The 21,327-nt window shown below is 36.9% G+C and overlaps 1 protein-coding gene across 7 annotated transcripts in view; it reads right to left on the reverse strand.

The window, feature by feature from the left end:
* Window positions 1-21,327, reverse strand: part of ZNF521 (zinc finger protein 521) — a 263,566-nt gene that overhangs the window by 106,274 nt on the left and 135,965 nt on the right. For 4 of the 7 annotated variants that reach the window (XR_012121095.1, XM_017640229.3, XM_037025468.2 and 1 more), the window contains one exon: window positions 15,082-15,166. Coding sequence is in view for 5 of the 7 variants with exons in the window: in XM_017640229.3 (XP_017495718.1) it covers window positions 15,082-15,166 (85 nt within the window). In the remaining 2 variants the exon portion in view is untranslated. The remainder of the gene's footprint in view (window positions 1-15,081; window positions 15,167-21,327) is intronic. The other 3 variants (XR_012121096.1, XM_037025476.2, XM_037025460.2) reach the window with 1 other exon arrangement.

Here is a 21,327-nt window from a genome sequence, read left to right on the forward strand (position 1 = left end):
ATATTTTAAGACCTTGAAATGAATGTACTTTAAATTTTAGTTTATGAAAATAACATGTGATGGCTCAAGGTACAGATTCTGTAAAGCAGACTTTTAATGGAAGTTAAAATGACCTTTTATTTAGAATTGATGGTGCTCTTTTTTTTTTGCCTCTAAACACACCTATAACATTTGGAAGATTATAATTTTTTCTTAAAAGACACATACAGTTCCACACAATTTTCTTGGATGTATCATTACTAAGATTAAACTGCTTTACAAATTAAAGAAGTACAGTTCTCTAAAACAGCCTTGACGCTGAATGCAATCTTATACTATACCCAGGTTTTCAACATCACCTTTCTCCCATGTTTTGGGGCCCTTCAGCATAATCACAGTGATCCTGGACTGCAGGTGACACAGAAATAATGTCAAAAGCAGTTGTTCACATTTGGATCTCACCACATCGAGTGCAAATAGTGAACTTAAACATGAAAATGCAATTTTCTCCTTCTAACGTATTTATTTTTATCTATTGCAAACAAACCAACCCACATACATTTCTGGCGCCTCAAGGTAAAGAGGATGGCATCTGCCACAAGTGCAGAGTGCCTGAAGGATCTGGCAAGCAACCTTTTCATAACTCTTCTTTTGGTGAGGAAGTGCAATTGCGAGCCGCCCAAAATTCCTAAGGATTATGAAGTGTCCGTCCTCCTGCCACCACTGTCTGTCTCAACTACCCTGTCAGCATTCCAGCCCCAAACTACTGAGGACACGTCTCTCGTGCAGGATGTTCATTCATTTTGTGGCAGTACCACTCCAGTGCACAAAATGAAGGTTCTGTTCCATTAAAAACAAACAAACAAAAAAGGAATCCCTTCCATTAGAACAAGCCACCGTATCTGTGCTGAATTTGGGACACTCATTCTATCAATGTTCCTTTGCCTAAGTGCTCTTAACAGGTAGGTGAGTTCCTATTTCAGCAAGTTTAGTCCAGATTATCAACCTGTGTGTCTGTGCCTGCTGGGCTATTTGAATGATTACCCGGCGCCCCCTGGGCCCTCAGCCATGACAGACTCAGCGTCCTTGGCAGTGACCCCTCCTGGTGAGGAAGCTTCCGGAACAACAGCAGGCTTTCCTGCTTGATGAATTCCAGCCCTACAACTCATCTCAACTGAGCCTATGGGCTTCACAGTTTTCCTTCTCATCCTTTGTGTAGGTCTATCGGAAGTTATGAAACTTATTTTTCTAGTCCTCCCAGGAGCAAGGCCAGGTTCACAATTTGACCACAGAAACACAACAGTCCAGCAAAGCCAGGCAGCCTGATAGAACTGAATATTAGTGCTCTCTGCGTGGCCTAACACAAACTATAACACGAAGCACAGAGCAATGTTACTTATGGGAAATGACAAGCAATGGATCAGAGGGAGAAAAATAATGGGATTTAATCACATAAAAATATCACAGGCACACAGCTCCTTTCAACAAGCTGCCAACCTCAGGTGAGGGCACAATGTTCTTATGACACTAACCACTTACAATTTATAATGGAGCTGCCTAACCAGATATTCTGATCAGTTTAAGTTATAGAATTTTGGCTACACCCAGAGATTCTGGTTCCCACCATGTCAATATTCCCCCAGGGAATGATTTTAAACAAACATACAAAAATAGCCATCTATGCATCAGATAGATGTCTTAGATGTGTGAGAAATGATCCCAGGAACAGTGCAGGTTCATGTGAAAGACTGTCACAGACTAATTAAGGACACTGCTGCCAAAAAGGGAGGGCTGACCCTGCAGTCTTATTTACACGATTTCCAGCCAGAGGGCTGTGAAGCCCCAGTGGGGGCATTTCTATCTGAAACCCAAGGGCCCCTGCGTTAAGGAAACAGGTGTAAATGAATCCCTTTGTTCAATGACCAAAGAAAAGATGCCAATACTTCAATTACCTTGGTATGGAATGTATGTGCTGCCCCTCTTGGACTCTACCTAATGAGACACAGTTACCTCTTATTTATTATTATTTTTATTTGCACTTTGCTATGCATTCATTTAGAAAGCAGGACATTTGAGGCAAGAACGATAAGCTCTTTCAACAGAAGGTAGTGATTCAAAAATTGCAAAACTTCAGCTTTCAAAAATAGCCTAAGTGACCTCTTGCAGTACTCTGACCACTCCGCAGTGGGCAGGAGGCAACCCCTGTGAAGAGCCGATTCTGGCAAAGTTCTCTCTTCACAGATGATGCACAGCTTAAGCTATAATGAGTTTTTGGGTTACAAATGCTGAACGCATTAATATTCCTTGATGATAATTATCACAGTATAAGCACCTTTCCCAATGTGAGTAGCATAAAGCAACTGAAGCAGCATTTTTACTACATTTGAAACAAGCTGGAAAATGGGATTTTCTACTCTTATAACCTGAGGTTAACATACATCAGGCATTGCATATTAAACACACCTTACATATGAACCCCATACCTCTTTCCCCCTCTTTTGCTTCATATATGCCTAAAGCTATCTCCTTTATACATTCTTTATCAGGAAATTCTTGATATGAAGATACATGTGATATACATAATTTCAAAACAAAATGTATTTCTTCCGAATCACGTGAATCCTATGTTTCTTCTTGTGAGAATACAAATAGCAAATAAGATCAGCAAGCCATGCTTTACAGATGAGATGCATCTCTGTGCAGTTTGAATGAGTACTGTGGTCACCGGCTGCATATAAAGCAGGATGAAAATTAGAACTGAGCAAACAGGCTCCTAGAAGGACCAAAGCCATTACAAATGAATCCGAACAAACTACGAGCCCTTATCTTTACACCTTCAAAACTAATAATACCATTTAGCACTGAAAAGTTTACCTATAAGTTCTAATCTACCATTGTGACAACAGTAATGATGTCAGCATCATATTTACAGCATCATATTCACATGGCAATTGCCTTCATAAGGCAATATTTTTGCATAAGGATTCTAGAAACCAATTTTCATTTCAGATTAAAAAGTACGATTTTTGTTATTTGGATAATAACTATAAAATATGATAAGAAAAAGCTGATAAAGATGAGCCATTAGGCATACTATCAGTGTACAGAACAATATCTATTATTATTGGCTATAGCATAACCCAAAATAGATGCTTAAAAGAGTTAACTTCCAATATACAAGTTTGATTTGATAATATGCTCTGAATGGACTATAAGTTGTTTTTCCCTCATCTCTTTTTCTCCTTTCCCTCTCTTCAGCTCAAGAGAGAAAATGTCTATAGTAAAGCTCAGCTGATGTTAGGGCAGTTTAAAATAATCACAATATAAGCACTTCTTTTTTTCTGACATACTATAATATTATATTAGTACTCTATGCAAATAATCCCAACACCACTTCGATTTAGCAGTGACAAAATGAAAGCCAGTTTGAATCCTTAATCCAAAGAATGTGAATGGATTTAGGTGTTTTGTAGGTGTTAATTGGCTGTACTCATCTGTACCATGTTACTCCACACTTCATTTAGAAAATATGCCATGCTACAACTACTTCAAGTTCTTGAACATTATTTTTACGTATGTGCTGCAAAAATGTCTTTAAATCCCATTTGAAAAGATGGCAGGGTTATGAGGGAACCTTTACTAAATATTTAACAGCACTACTGGCTTATTAAATACTATAATGCAGGAGTCACGAAAGCGTGATATACAGTGTCTGCATTTTTTTAAAACTTAATGCTGGTGCTCGTTTTGAACACTCCGCAAGCCCATTCATCAGTAGACCTGATGCATTTTAGAAAGTCCTCATTTACTAGCAGATAAAAGTGGTTAGAGAAGCTTTTTGAAATGACTGCAAACCTGTTCGGTTTTACTGTGCAAAATTTGCTTTACTCTGGCTAGGGAAAAAAACAACTCACACAACATTTAAAAGGCCATTTTGAAATAATATGCAAAAGCTAAAGGAATGCAAGTTGAAATAAAAGAAAAGTTGGATGTGTTTTGGTTCACAGGAATATACATATACCAAAACAAGGCAAGAGATTCATTGGCAGCTGATAAATTACAGACATTCATCAACTCTGGAAACAGTGTCTCAAATACACATCATGAAATCAGAGTGCTCACTGGGGCAGTTGCTTTTGCCCAGACCACTGTGAACAGCTGTCTTCATTTGCAATGATTCATAATTGCTTTTTCTATGGGTCAATCTCATTTTTACATGTACTATGTCAAGTATTTTAAACTAAAAAATTATGCTTTTTTTTTTTTTTTAAAAAAAGTTCATCAGAACATGTTTAGCCTGTTCCAATGGGTAGAAAACACGAATTCTCTGTAAAGGACATTTCTGCTCACTAAGAGATGTACTATAGTCTAGTTTAAAGAAAACCCCCTTTCCACTGCAGGCCTGCAGAGTGGGCGTCTATTCTGTAAACACTGTAACAATGATTATCTGTCTTCCCAGCTCTCAGTGGACCCTCTTGCTTTGGAAAATGTCTGTGGTGACTTACTAAATTCAGGCTATTTCAATTAGTATTACTGCACATTAAAAATTAATTGCATTACTGAGTGGATTAAGGTTTAAATTTCAATTCTACAGCATGTGCACTAGAAATGACAGCTAAAAATCAATGCTCTTTGGCCCATGATCGGAAGTGTATACGGTCTGACAGAGCAGGACTGGCGTCACTGGCCAAGCAGTTTTAAAAGACTTGATAGTTCAATTGAAGGTGTGTCACCTCTAATTCTAGATTTTTCTATGAATGCTGCACACAGTAGCCCAGCCTCAGAAAGACACAACAGCCTCACCAACAATTTGGAAAACAAATGGACACAGGTACTAAAATTATGACCACGAAGGGATTAAATGCCACCCCAGATTCACATATAATTATCCCTAGGCTAAAACCTCGTTCATAATTCTGTTCAATAAGAACACAGGGCCTCCAACTTAAATCTACACTATTTTTCTTATTAGTTATTGGGTGATAGCAGTTTGTTAGGGGCGGAAAATAGGCGATTTGGCACAGACATGTTACTAGTATATACAATATCCATAATGACTTCAGTCCACTTTTTAAGGAAACCCAAAAAGATACTGAAAAATACAAATCTTTCCCTTCAACAGTAATTCCATCTAAGTCCCCTGTGTAAATTATTAAACCTCTTTGGGGGAAGGGATACATAGGTTGATCATACTGACTACAAATTTATAACATCTACACAAAATGTTTGAAAAGAAAGGGGTCACTTTAATTCACAAAAAAAATTGTTCCCTTCTCAGATGAAGACGAGGAACATTACAAATGAAGTCAGCAGAGTAAAAAGGCATCATGGAAAACCCTCAAAGCTACCCAGGGTATCTGGGTTTGGAACTGACCCGTGATTGGTATGTGCCTAAGAGAAAAACACGACACTGGCAGTGTTCCTTAAGATCCCCTCTGTGGTGCACCAGTGGCCAACAGCAAGTTCGGCAGCAAGAGCATGAGGAAGATGGGAAGTAATAATAACAATAACAAGAATAATCTGGTGCAAATGGACCCCAAGGTGTAGTAGTCGTCCCCGTGCAACAATCACCTTTCATTGCAACCCACTGATGCTGCTTCATTACAATACAGCACAGCCAGCCACTATTTAAAGCTACCCGTTCTGAACCAGCACACACCACCCGAGCAGGCACTGCCAGGGGAGCCACGTCAGATTGTTCAAAAGTGAAATTACCTGTAAAAAAATCAAACAGACGTGTAACACATATACAGCATGGTGATGAATCTGGGGGAGTAAGGAGAGAATGCAAGTGCTTCCTTAGTGAAATGGTATAGGCATTTCAAATTATTCTGAATTAAAACGTTTGTAGAAGAGGTGACAGCTTATGGCTTTGTTAAAAAAGAAAAGAGAAAGAATACGATGTTTCCTGTTTGGAAACTAGAAACCACTCTTTGCTTCCTATTCTTATTCTCCATAAAATTAACCTAACCGGTGTTTTTAGGTGAACTTTAACAGTGCACATTCAGGTTACCATTATTTAAAAGAGACAAACGATTTGCTTTCTGATTCTTGCCTGCTGTAGTTGGAAGGCTAACCTTTAGTTCAGGGCCCAGAGATGCTGAAGCCATGTGTTAAGGGGATAAAGGAGATTCTCTCCTCACCAAGGATCACTGGGTACGTCGTTGGTTAATTCTTGCTCATGCTGTTCATTAGCATTACTCTCAAGTTTCTGGTTATCATATCTGAAATATTAAGACATAATAACTATGAAGGTGCAGATAATTGGATATTAACCAGAACATACTTGACTGGGCAGGAGGTAAGGCCCTGCTTAAACTAATTCTGAAATATATTAATCACCAATTAATGAAAGGGTTTCAATTCATTTTCTATTATAGAACACCTCCGAGTATCTAAGCTTTTTCTAACAAAATGACTTGGAATAACAGGGTGGAAATAAGGAATATGGCCATGTGAAGATGGCTTGAATTAATTCTTTACAGCCTATTGTCAGGTAATCATGAGAACTATAGTTAAAAGCTCTATTTCATTTATAAATTCTGATGAGAAGAAGAGGGGACGCTTTTCAATGTTCAGTGGCCTTGGTTTAAATTCTAAATTTATTCTTCTAAATGGCAGAGCCATAGCTAAATATTTCATCAGAGAGCTGTCATAATCTTTTCTATGTCTCTCAGCCTTAGACAGACCTCTAGACCTCCAACCTAATAACAGATGTATGTTTAAAACATAAAACCAACGAATAGGAGCCAGGGAAGCCAGCAAAGTCATGCCTTGTACATTGTAAAGAGTAAGTCGCAGGAAACTGATGAATATATTAAGGGATAAAAACCTTGACTCAATAGTGGTTGTAAAGTCACCACCCACCACCCTTTAGATGGAAATAGAGTAATGCTAAGAAAAGAAAAAGGACAAGAAAAGGGAACAGGAATAGGACCATACAGAGAAGGAAAGTCAGGTTTCTGTGTAATCCATGTGGCTGTGAGACTGTCTGATATGTCACAGATGTTTTATTTATTATTTTGGTTGTAAAAGCCCCCACTAAGCTCCCTAGAAAAACTGCTGCATGTAGAGAAATTGCTACAAAAATGCCATTTGTCTTAAAGAAAAAATAAAATTTCAAAGCACATTATTCTCACAAAGGGATTTAATGTCTTTTCATACTTAAAGGTATAGCTCCCAGATACTCTGAAAAAGACTTACATTTTTTTCTTTTTTTTATTAAGTTATCATTGATATACAATCTTATGAAGGTTTCACATTTCACATGAGCAACACTGTGGTTACTACATTCCCCCCTATTATCAAGTCCCCACCACATACCCCATTGCAGTCACTATAAGTCTTACATTTTTATGTCAGAGAAAACAAGGTCATAAGCAAATGATTGAAATGAAACCATTTCTCTATTTTTCCTGCTTTCTTCACTTAATTTGATGAAAATACTAATAAAACTCCTGTTAGCTCCGGGTTTTTTTTTATTAGTTGTTTACTGACTTTAATTTTAATAATTCTTAAATAAGCACTCATGGCAGATCAACTAAGATATGCAGGCAAGTAGGCCCTTTTATCAACAATTTTGCCATAGAAATACACAAACATTTCGATGGCTCTTCATTAGCAAAGAAATCAACAAGTGATATTTTAATGCATGACTTTATTCTGGCTCTGTGGGGACTGTAGCCGAGAGTGTGATGTACAGTACAGAGAAAGGAATCATCAGCCACAATGTCCCAGGGCTCTCTCCATTGAGGACTTCGCAGCCCCTGCTTAAAGAGTGCATTTAATTGACTGATAGACAGTAGCTTCTTTGTTCACAGAAGACAGCGAAGTAATGGCAGCTTGAAAATCGTACCATCTACAGGGTCTCCTGAGACTAGTAACAGGGGGATATGTGTCAGGAATAAATAAATAATCTAATTATTAAGCCACTTCCTGTCAAGTTAACTCCAATTTGTTGGCTTTTGAAGGCAACAAAACGAGGCATTTTTCCTCATTATGCTTCTCTTTTTATACCAGTGGTAATCACAGGCGGATTAAAGGGTGCCTGATTGGTTTTTTTGTCAAGGAACTGAGAAGCAGCCAACGGTACAGAAAAACAGAGTTGGGGTTAGAGGAAATTTCATGCTTGTCTCCTTTCCAGTTCCCTAACAGCCCATGCGGCTGCCCCATACAGAGCTGCCAGCTGTCCAGCAAATGTGCACCCCTCCAACTGAGGCCTACCGGGCCACAGGCGCCATCCTGAGAGCTGTGAGATACCTTGCAATCTTGGCAGGTAGCTACTGCTGTCACAGGCATAATTCTAAAGGTGACCTATGAAACCCCATCAGCTCACCAAATGCAACAATATGAGCAGCTGAAGCTCGAAGCCTACTCTCCATATTGGCTCCCTTTCCTTTGTTTACTGCTATTAATGGCCCTGAAACTAGGATATAACCTATGGAAGTAGGTCATCAGAGACCTTTTCTTTTTAGGTGTCTGAACTGATCCTGTGGAAATAGGTCACAGAGTGTAGGCATGTAGGGACATGTTGTGTGCAGGGACCCACTTTTGTACCTATAGGTGAATACCTCCGGCGCCCTCTGTTCAGGAATGTTTTGCAAGCTTCATTCAGAAACGGACACCCACATTTGATCACAAACATCAGATGGAGTGAAAAACAGCTACACCTGTGGCATATTCTACAGCAAGTCAAAGGTGGGGACAGAACCCGAGCCAGCAGCCCCACCAGCGTGTCTCAGCCAGCCGCATGGAAGGATCCACCTGGCGCAAATGCACTTCCCTGCGCCTCTGTATGGAGCCCAGGATGAAAGGCTGGCATCCAGTCATTCTGCTTGATGGCAACGTTCTTCTGAGGCCTCTTTAAAGGCGGCATGTTCTCAAAAGTAACAAGAGCCTGAATCTTCAGTCTGTCTGTGGGCTCAGTCAGATCTCTTCCTCTCATGGAAAATGAGCATCACAGGCTTTCTGAGGGGCTTGTGAATTAGAAACTCCACTAACTGTCTGTATGTTTTACTCTCATCTCTCAAAGCTGCTAGATGCAGGCTGAAACACAAAACAAGGATGAGCACCCTGATTTGCCTTTTAATACTGAATTTAATATAACACTGAAGTTGATAGGCTCAAAAATTCCCTTTAAAAGTTGCTTAAGAGATGAGAATCCAAACAACCTAGGTGGGCTCTTGAAAACTATCTTAGTCTAAAAAGATATTGAACACAGGTCTTTTTTCTTTTCTTCTAAACTGTCTCTTTTTTTTTGGGAGGCTGATCCTAGAGGAGACCCGGTCAGTCACTGGGACCCCACTTTGCACTGGGTATAAACAGTGTAGCTATGTCCTATTTTTGCCCGCGAACGCCCTTTCTGAATACATCTTGAATTGTTGTTAAATTGTGCAGATAATTAAGCCCTCTTCATATTTACAGTCTGCTTCATTGGTACCATGAATTCTGTTTTCAGTTACTGTCTGCAAATTCCCTCTCTGAACAATTTCATACTAAGCAATAACACTTCATTTTACATAAGTTTTATCTGATGTCCCCACACAGAGCAGCCAGCTGTCCAGCAAATGCGCGGTTCTCAAACTGAGGCCTACCGGGCCACAGGCTCCATCCTGAGATCTATAAGGCACCTTGCTGTCATTGGCCAGCTTGCCCTGCTATCGCTGTGACCATCGCTCCACACTGCACACAACTTAAAATCATCTGATTATTAGAATTTGTGGCCCACACTTCATTTTATCCTTTATTTAATCTATCCCCAGATCACACATTTGTTTAAATGTTTTGGCCGGTTTACAAATCATGCAGCCATCTGCACAGTAGGTGTGATACCGTTTTTTAGACAAAAGTTACATTACAAACAAAGATAAAGTCACTGGAAACGCTTTGATGTTTGTTATTCTGCCTGGTTCACTTGGACCAACTCTAAGAAATAAATAGAATTATCTGTGTAAATCGATGAACATCTATGAAAAACAACACCCAGCAGAATGCCGAGCTTGCTCCATTACCTACGTTAATATCATGACAGCTGAGGAGAGATGACCTGGCCCACTTCTCATCTCTCCTGTACAGATGGCTATTAAAGAGAAAGTATCCCTTTTGTATGGTCCATGTAGAAACCCTTTATGGGCTTTTCAAATAAGCCAGCATTGCCCACATGAGGGTAGCTTTCTGTTACCATTAAACTGCCCAGATTTCATCTTTTTTAATCCAGCTCTTGAAATAGGCCAGCATTTCATCATATTTAGCACCAAATGCTTGTTTCTTAATTCCCTGAGTTTTATAAGCAATCAAATGGATGACTTAAAAAAAATTCAATAGTCTTCTCATTTAGGATTAATGTAAACTCCAAAGACCTAATGACTTTGAGCTTCTTAGGATAGTGCAGGGACACACACATTGATGGATACACACATATATGCATTACTATGGGTTCATATCTATTCTTTAAAAAAAAACAGCCAATGAAAGCTGAAGAGTTCAAAGGGCAACATAACCCTGTATCTTCTTATGCAGAGATCCATATCTTTGGATATTTCCCCTTAAGACATATAAAGTCCAAAACCACTACAGACCTCAAAATATTGGTTTTAGTCTATTCTGAAGCAAAAGCACTCAAGTTGAAGTGTTTCAGAAGTGATATTGAATGTCACAAAACTCTAATGAAGATTAGTTACATACCACACCATTCACTTAAGAAATGGAAGAAAAAGAATGCCATTTGTGACCTTGGGCATCAAACAAATTGCAGAACATATGAATGTCACTTGCCACAAGAACAGACCAGAATTTCACCTCACTGTACAAAATTGATTTATACATTCTTTACGTCTTCATATCGGTGATGTATATCACATGTAACACAGAAGGTACATATATTCCCACATGCACCACAGAGGACTTAAACCTTTTCATGGCCTTTTAAAAATTGTAACTATCTATAAAACACTACGTATTACAGATTTGAATAAAAACAGTCTACATCTTTGCACCAGTGTTTCCACAGCTTCCCTTTTAGTCCCAAATTCTAGTTTTGCTTTTCTAACAGATAAATACATTTGCTTCCCCCAAATTCTCTAAACATTGCTTCTGATACATCTGGGGCATAAGAGACTATTTCCAGTCCTTATTTTTCTACAAAACTCTAGATACCATTTTGCCATTACAACACCAGTGTCTATGAATGTTCTCCATCCAAGAACTTTGAAAGGGAGGGCTGGAAACGTCCACAGCTACTCCTGACCACTTGTGCTCTGAAGTCCATGACTGTTGCAATTGGTTCCAAGGACAACGGTGCTTCTCCCCTTTGATCATTTCTTTGTCAAGCTGACTGGCCTTCGATGGTGTGCATACTGCTGGTCGTCTACCACCAGCCGCTCGCAATTTGCTCACTGTGTTTCATGAGACAGTTGTTTGTGGCTGTTTGGAACACATTTGCCTCTTTGGGGATTTATGTGCTAGTTGCAATGCCAACCTCCGTAGTGATCAAAATTTCTTTCTAACTAAAATAGATAATTAGAGGCTGGTAATTATTGGTCAAGAATTATCAGAGTGAAAAAATTAAGCTTCTCATAAATAGTTCTTGGCAATGTCATCTCTTTATATTATCGCATGCCTAACAACCCTTTATTAGGAGCACTTACAAATTTACTCTACTGCTGTTGAGCCTCATAATTTTATATGAGGCAGTTCCTTTGCTGGGTCAAACACACTTAAACTCTCTGGTTTCATCTCTAGCTGTACTAATCCATACCAAATAATAATAATAACAGAAATTTCTCAAAGAGGAAAATGACAATAAATATTTACCATGCCGATAGAAAGAGATGGTGAAAAATGAATTAAAAAGACATGATACACAATGGCTTCTTTCTGTATCCTCGGGTCAAAAGCCAATGCAAACTATGTGAAAGGAACAAAGAAAGACAAAAAATTTCTCATCTGTGCAGACCTCAAAAGAGGGAAATCATTTCCCCAGGAAAGCTGTTAAAATGTTTCGTAGCTCTTTTTCTGTGTGTGTAAAGAAGAAAAGAAACCCCTAAATAGTCACTGGTCTGATTTCCTACTGAAACTGTGTCAAAATGTGGTGGAGACTGGGGTTTTCTTTTTTCCTTAGTAGACATAAGTCAAATCCTTACTGCATTTTTATTGAGTAATTATTCCTGCAGCTCAGACCACGCGTCCATACCTGGCTGCAAGGCAGCACTCAGGCAGAAGGTCTCCAGTACGTACTGGTAGAACACTGATGTTTTTCCTTTCACAGATGTCCCTGGCCAACAGCCTGAGACCAGTATATACAGAAAGAAGGGGTGGAGGGAGGTTGCCTGACGCTGAAACCGCATTAAAACATGTGTGCTACCAAGAAGCAAATGCAAATGACCTGGTTAAAGAAGGAATACAAAGTTTCACCTCACTGGGTCGCCTGCAAACCTTGTTTCCCATCAGGTGACATAATCCTTCCTCTAGGCTGATTGAAATGTAAAACAAAATCTGTAAAAACACTATATACCCCCTTAACAAAAAGAGTAAGAGGCTTTTCAGATAGCTTCTAATCCCTCTTCCCTGCTAAATGTCTAGTTGAGATTGTTTTTCGATTAGACAAAAAACTTACATAGATATACACAGCCTAAAAATACCTACCCTCAACAGAGGTATTTTAGCCGACAAAATAATGCTGCCTGCCTCATTTGAAAGACTAAGTATCACACTGGGATTTTAAAAAAGGATATCTTAGCCTTTGTGACATCCCCCCTTTACACCTTCCCTCTCTCTAGATATTAACAACTCGAATGGAGTTTAAGGACTTGGCTGCATGGTCAACCAATCTAACAATTAAATGGATGATATTCATTTATTTAGGCCTCAAGTGCAAGAGAATTACATATTTTATTATTAAAAAAGTATGAATATTAAATATCTAGGCTCTCTGTGAAAAGGAATAGAATTTGCTTCTCTGACGGAGGGTGAATTGCTAAATGCTCAGATCCCAAGAGGAAGTTAGTGTCATATTAGTCCACCATAAGGTAGAAGGGGGAAGCCCTGGTAATACACTAACAATGCAAGGAATGTAAGAGATACAAAAGGAAAGGTATAAAGCAATTTAAAAAGAAGGACCAGGACAAGCCAATGAACAGTATGGATAACTGATACTAAAATTGGAAAACCATGAAGTCCTCTCATTCTCATCATTTAATTCCGATTCTACATGTGCAAAAGAACTTTAATAATGTAGTGACAAATACATTCAATGTGTTCATCTGGATCCTGGAATATATAACAAATCCAGAACCAAAAATAAGTTTACATACGATAGAACTACATAGAAGCGTGACCCACAGTGTTTCACTACATTTTCCATAAGCTGCAAACTCCCAAGAAATGTTTCCACTGAAGCCCGTGTAAAACTGTAGCATGAAGCAGAATCAAGAACGATTGCCACCAATAAACTGCACTCGAGAAATAAAGAGATGGAAAATATTTACATTTGTCATTTGTCAAGAAGAATTCATTTTTTCTAATCCAGCCCCCAAACACACACCCAAGCAAAAGAAAAAGGAGTTTTGAAAGTTTATATAGATGATTTTTTTGGAATCCAAAGTAGAAGGGAATTGCAACATCACTTGACTCTCTCTAACATGTTGCCATTATTCTCTAAACACTCAGTAAAGATGTCAATGTTATTCTATCACACTTGAGAATATGCTATTTAATGTATAAGGAAATCACTCATATGGTTAGGACTGAAATCTGGAAAAATAAAGAGGTAAAGTGATCAACATTTTAGCTGTTGCACGTATGCTCCATTTTGCATAATTCAGCACTTAGACTTTTATAAGCAATAATCCTCTTAAGGGCACATCATTTGAAAACTGTAAAGCAAATCCTATTGAAAAATGATTAGTCAAAATTTTCTGACATGCATTTGAATTTATCTTCATTAATTTCTACAAGAGCATTAGAATTAGAAGTTTTGTTTGGTTTTAATGATCAGTAATGACAGAGCAACCCTGCTACTGAGCATTCTTGGAGCACTTCTGATTAGCATATAATAAAACTTGTTTACCCCCGAAAACAAGTTCAGAGTCTAAAATGTTGAATTTTCTTTTCTGCTTTAGAGTTTGATAATAGGAGAGCATAAGGCTAATTGACTTTTTAATATTATATCACAATTATTTATGGTATAAAATACCATGAAATGATTATGAAATAAAAAACTCTCATAGTATGAAAACACAAATGAATAACAAAAATAGCATAAAGTAATAGCAATTGTCATTTTACTAGTAAAAAAAGATCTGCTTGATAAAGTTTAATTGGCTGGTAAAACTCTTAATGTTATTACCAAGTGCTTACCGAATTAAAAAACATAGTAGGTAACCGCAGAGGAATTGAGGGATAATGGGACAATATGAATAACTGAAAAAATTATCCTTTTAGCCCTAGCCTATATGTGATAAATGCAAAATCTCTGAAAACACTGGCTTGGAGTGACTTCAGAGATCTTTACCCAAATCACTTTTATAAAGATCTATGAAAAGTTTGGTGGGGAATAAAAAAATGATTACTGAATTCTTTACATGATCTTTATGATCATGATTATTTTCAGGCTGTTGAAACCATACATATAAAACTATTTTATGGCAATTCAAATTATTTATGTTTCCCTATCACAGAAATTCACCACTTTAGATTTTGATACAAAGATGCTTAAGCAACACACAGTAGTGCCATTACCATAATAACTTCTGAAATTAAAACCTGTCTAAAACTCTATGGAAAGCTAACATCCAGTTCATTAACCATTCCTGTTAGTTTTCAATAATGCAAAAATGATTAGAAGTTTAATTTGTTAATCACCTGTGTTTTGACTGGCAGTAGATATGTAATTCTCAGAAGAAGTCTAAACTAGCCCTTGCAGAAAATAAAATGTGCTAATGCCTTATCAGGCCTAATAATAGTAATAAAAAAATCAATCATGCCTAGGTAAAACACTGATGGTTGAACAATTAATTCATCTTGAGCTCTGTTTAATTATATAGGCATTGATGTATATAAGTAGGAGAAAAATCTATCTGTAATAAGGTTAAGAGTGTCACTCACCAATCATGTGATTTGCAACATGAACCTGAATATCCCATTCATTGTAGAAAACCATCTGACACTTGATGCACTGATAGGTCTTCTTCTGAGAAAACAAGTATAAACAGAATTACTTAGACACGTGCACTTTTTATTGTCTTCTTTAAAACAACCCAACCCTACTCACAGCATATTTTTGAGATGCTGGTCTTACAGATGTTGCTACGTGAGCTACTGTTGGGACTGACTGCTTGGGCCAAATTCTATTAGTTCCTTACTAAGACCTTGTGGCTTGATCTTAACACTATACTTTTAGATGCAAACAGTTGGAAGAAATGAAGACATATAATTATGGCAAAATATATTTTTCATGACCTCTAAACTCAAAATCTGAGGTTAGTATTCTAAAAAAATCCGTAACACATGGCTGAGTTTCAGAAACCCATGTCTTTGAAGATCAGGTACACTTTCATGCTAACCAAAATAACTGTGATGTTGCTTTTAGAAATTGTAGGTAAAATAGCCAACATATTGAGATGTATGGAATCTAACTGAGTGATTTAGAGACTGTAATTTTTAGCTGCAGCCTGAAATTTAGACCATGTTTCAGAAGTTCCTAACTACTAGCATTTATATACATATTTTCTCCTATAAAGAAGTCATATCATATTGAACACTCTAACACCATTTTAACATTTTACACAATAGTCCTCTGAAGTGGACAGAGCAGGATTTATAATAATTCCTGTAACATAACTAAAGAAACTGAGACCCAGGGAAGTAGAAAGATTTGCCTGATGTCACAGTACCTTACAGGTGAGAAGAGAAACAAGCTGGTTCTAAATGCTGGGCGCTCGGATAGAAGCAGCCTGTATGATTTTATACCTTTATTACTCTGTCCTCCATATGGCTCAGGACATATTAGATGTCCTCAATAAATAAAGTATTGGTTATGCTTTCTAAAACAGTTACATGAATTCCTTTATGATGAAACTTAATATTTACAATTAAAAACCATCTTGGAAAACAAATTAAACTATTATGGAATAATCCATTTTGAAAATCTCCCAAATGTGAGAAAACGACATTTGTCAAATCACATCAATGACACTTTAAGGCATTCTTACAGAATTATCATTTCATCCACAGTCATACCAAATTGTTTTACTACTGGTAGCAACAGGAAACATCAGTCTGTAAATTGCAATTAATTTTAAAGAACAAAATCAAAGTTAAGCATAAAAATTTGGCATCATTCCATTTGTGATTAAAATTATAAATGCCGGTACTGTAAAATTTTCTTAATTATTGCCATTTAACCAAGTATTTGCTTCTATGACAGAGTATAATAGTATTCCTTGAAAAACACAGAAATGCAGGCATATTTCCAACAGAAGCTTTCTAAATAATCTAACAGGCTTTCTACATTAGGCATATCTTACATTGAGTGTGCTGAATCTAAATCTAACCCAGGCTTGAAAAACCCTGACAATCACCAAGGAAGATTTACTGCGCTGAGCTGTTTACAAGATGCTTTTGATGGTGACATATAGAGCAACATGTGTTGCGTAAATAACATCTATCCCTTCTTTAACAATATTTCCCTTTAGAACTAGTTAGAAAATATTTCTTACTCCCAGATGACCTACATTATATATTGTTTATTAGCATACTTCTAGCATTATTCCTGATATGTGACCTTGCTGAAAAACAAAGAAACATAAACTTAATGGCTAGTCTTTTCTCTTGTTAGCACAGTAAAACATACAATATGTCGAAAACTGTCTCCAAAAATGATGACTGATGAATATGCTGGCAGAGTATACTAGGGCTTTTTTCTTCCTGGTCTAATAATAAAGAATAAAATCACTTGACAAGCCAAAATAATAAAATACCAGCACTTACTACTACCTTCAAAATGAACTGACACATTTTTAGATCTATGTATATAAGTTCTTTTATCATTGAAAGAAAATGCCTTTGTCACTACTGGTAATTCAAATACTAATTTTACTCTGAAGATAGTGTCTAAAATATCTCTTTCTATTCTTATTAGTGAAGTCAGAAGCTCCTAAATTTGGGGCTAGATGGAATAAAAATATAATGTGATCAAAAACAATGTACCATGATCTTAAAATGCTGTATCTTGATCTTCACCTCACTCACTACCCAACTCACATTTCCCAAATGCAAAAGCAATGACAGGCAAACTGGGATGTGCTGAGGTTTTCTTTTAAAGCCATGATAAAAAATTCATTTTTACTCTCGAATTTTTAAAAAGTAATTCCAAAAGACCTTAATTTAAAGCATCCCTAATTATAATTGTAGACTCTCAACAAAATATTTAAGAAACCCCTGCCTACTCATACACCATCTTTAATAAAGTGATTACAACTTTTGCATAGTGTTGGCCTAGGGTTGCTCATTCCCTTGAAGGTAAATCTATTCCAGCTCTGTATGGCTAAATTTATGAAGGAATTCTTCCTAATTCTAGGCCCAAATGTGCTTTTCTGCTACGTTCACCCATTGGTCGAAACTCTAGGCTCTGCAGCTATAAAGAGCAGGTTGGATCCCTTGTCTAATGTGACAGTTACATTAACCCCTTTTCAGTCTGAAAATAGAGGTATCGTACAAGAAACACTTTCAACAATTTTCACCATCCTGGTTATCCTCTTTCAGGTCAACCTTTTAACAAATAGAAACCCAGATTAAGGACAATACTCCAGGGATGCCCTGACCCTTACAGAGTATAGGACTGTCACCTCCATTAGGACAGTTACTTTCATTTATGTAGAAGACAACAAAAAAAGTCAAGGGAGATAATTTCTCTTAAAAGCAGACAAAAGTAGAAACAGAACTTCCATTGTTTGGGCCCCAGATTGGCCTTTATCAACGTTTAAGTTGTCAATTTACTTGAAATGCTAATTTAGTACAATTTTTAAAAGAGTCTTTTTTTCATTAGCTTTTTTTAATGTGCTACTTGGGAGTGGGGTTGTCATTTCCTCATTGTTCTCTTTTGTTTTCTGATACTGATAGATGTAATTATCAAGGATACAACTTTTTCCCAGCACCTCATTATTTTTGATTGATTTTGAGAACAATTTAAATGTGCCTTTTTGACATTCTTGTTTTCAGTTATACTCTGGTTAAGGTACTCAGAGACTTTCACGAAAGAGCATCTCATAAATTAAAAAAATGATTAGGATCTTTAGTAATGTATACTTTAAAAAAACATTATTCTGATTAACACCCTCCCACCCCCACCATTCAATCTCTATTCCATTAGCACTTAGTTTTCACATTTAACTTCACCAAATTAAAAAATATATATATAGTATATAGTATTGCAGTTATACATTGCTTTGATTTTTTTTAAACAAAACACTGGGTATAAAAAAAATCACTGAGTCCACAATAATCTTCAAAAACAGAAAAGGAAAAGGCCTGAGTTGCAACCGCTGGAAGTAGCTATCACATAAATATCTTGTCCTGAAAATTGGTAATTAAAGGTGCAGAAGCATCAAGCTTTTTTAGGAGGCTGTTCATGTCTATTTATCAAAGACTGATAGCAGAAGGGATGACAGAATTAGAAATTCACCATTTTGCAATGCCAAATAAAACAGTGCAGAATAATCATTAATGCGTGTGAAAAGTATTAGGAGAAAGGTTATTCTGAGAGACTCAATTTTCATCCTTTAATAACTACAAAGAGCAAGATGCATTTTTATAGTGGGTTTTTCTGTTGGTAATCATGGTACCAGACCATTACTAGTAACGGGCAATCAGACATTATGTATCTCTCAATGTGATGCAATACGAAGTATAGTTCTTCACAATAGAGTATTCTTACCTAAAATGTATACCTGAATCTAATCAAGCCTATACATGGAACAGTCCAGTTTTCAGGAAATGCAGAGATAGAAAAACAAGTATTACTTTGAGGAAAAAATATATGCAAATCCAGAAGATTCTGCAACACAAATCAAAAACATTCTTGGCCTGTTATCCTCAAAAAGTCAATTTTACAGGGGAAAGAAAAGGGGTGAGATTGTTTTCGAAAGACATTAAAGAAACAACTAATACATGCAGTGTGTATGTAAATGTAATGTGTGGATTCTGATTTGGGGAGAAAACTGATATGAAAAGGTTTTGAAGAAATTGGGGAATTCTGAGTATCAGCTGGTTATTAGATGATATTGGGGAATTACTACTGCTAACTTCCTTAGATGTGGTCATTGTATTGTGGTTATGTGAGCAAATGTCCTTTTTGTTAGGAGATGCCTACTGAATATTAGCAGTGAAATGGCATGATGTTTGCAGATGAGTTTTAAAAAATCCAGAAAAAATATGTAGTCATATACATAAGGCAAATACAGCCAACTGTTAACAATTATTAAATTTAGGTGCATGCTTGAACATTTCATAATAAAAGGTGGGAATAAATGGATAGGATAATTCATCACTTGTATTTTTTTAACACTAAACCTAACCTGATTAACCCCATCCTCTCTGTTTATTTTATACCCTCACACTTGCTGTGCACCAAATATAATTTGTGCTTAGTTATAGTAAGCCATTTTGCAAACATTTTTGTATTTCCTGGTGAGGGTTTTTTGTTAGTTTGTTTTTTCAAATCTCATGTATAAACTCTAAGTTAGGAATCATAGCTTGTATTAATTTCTCTAATAAAGTAATAATAATTTCTTACAACTATATCATGCTGTACAGTCTATAAAGAACTCATATGTATAAAACTCACTTGCAACAAAACTGTGAGAGTTGATAAAGGAGGGATTATTATCCTGATTCACAGATTAATTAACTGACTTATCCCAAGTCATTCAGGTTGTGAATACCATCACCAAGGCCACTATTCTAGCTTGCCTTCTACCCACTGGGTTTTAATAGAGTTTATACTCTGATTGTTTGCAGGCAAATTTATAATTTCATTTTTGGTGCATTTTGAAAGAAGGCTTTCCTTAGAATTGTGTAGCACTTTAGTCTCTGACAATGCCAAGACAGCATGAGAATAGCTTAAAACAGGGAAGGAACGGGTTGTAGCTTCCTTCACCATAGGCTGAAGTCCTGACCTTTGACTAAAATCCATCGGGCAGAACCGTCTCGTCCAAGTCGCCTACTCTATTTCAAGATACTCCCTTCTCTCTCAGTGCCCCGCAATTTTATTGCATGCTTTCAACCAACTATTTTTATTTGTCTTGCTCAATACTGAGAGAATAGTTTCAATCTGAGAACTCATGTATGTCTCCAAACCTGAAAATTTTCAGCTATCATTTAATTTCTTCAGTGTTTACGTATCTTTCACACTCTCTCCATTCACTTCTACTGGAACTCCTATTAGACACAAACTGAAGCCTCTTGGTCTATCCCCCAAGTATCTAAACTGTTTTATCATGCCTATTTTTAAAAAATCACTTTGTCCCTGTATATTTTGATCTAGGTGGTTTTCTCTGTGCTCTTACAAACCATTCATTCTCTTTTTACTGGTATCCAGTCTAGAGTTTATCCTATCTAACAAAAGCTTTTATTTCAATGACTATTTTTCATTTCTTACATTTCTAATTTTCAACACACGTGCTCTTATTTTATTTCTACTCAGATTTGCTTCATAATCTGTCACTCTTTTTAGTAGAAATCACACCTTCATTTATCCTTCTGAGCTTCTAAACACACTTCTTTCAAAGTCTTTGCCAGACTGTTCCATATAATCAATATTTTGGTGCAGAAATTTGGTCTCATAGCAGTTGTTTTTGTTTTGTTTTTAGTTTTCTGCTGCTTTACTAGAAATAGAGTCATTCACATATTTGGAATCTTGGTTTGAAGCCCATTTGTAATGAAAAATTTGTTTCTATGTGCTCATTCCTTCCTCTCCAGTAGGTTTGTTATTGTTTTTACCACACCATCCTAGGTTCCTTGACCAGCTAGGTCTCCTAAGGGCATTTCTGGTGTTATCTGCTGTACTGTAGGGTTATAGGAGACATTTTGAGTTGCATCCAGCATATGGCTAATTCAGTTTTAAGTCACAGAACTGTATCTTCCTATGTTTTTAACACCTCAGCTGAAAAGCCCTAGTCCCAGGTATTGACCAACAGCAAACATTATTTTTTCCAGCCTCCCATTGTGAGCAATGAAGTTCTTTCCCTGCCCTGCTTTAAGTAGTGGGTCTAGCTTTGTCCCATAGGAATTAAACCTAGTTACCACTTCTTATTTCTGGAATAAAATCCAGCAGACCCCTGACTTCAGCCCTGA

Source organism: Manis javanica, chromosome 9 (genome assembly GCF_040802235.1).
Source record: "Manis javanica isolate MJ-LG chromosome 9, MJ_LKY, whole genome shotgun sequence".
Lineage (NCBI taxonomy): Eukaryota > Metazoa > Chordata > Mammalia > Pholidota > Manidae > Manis > Manis javanica.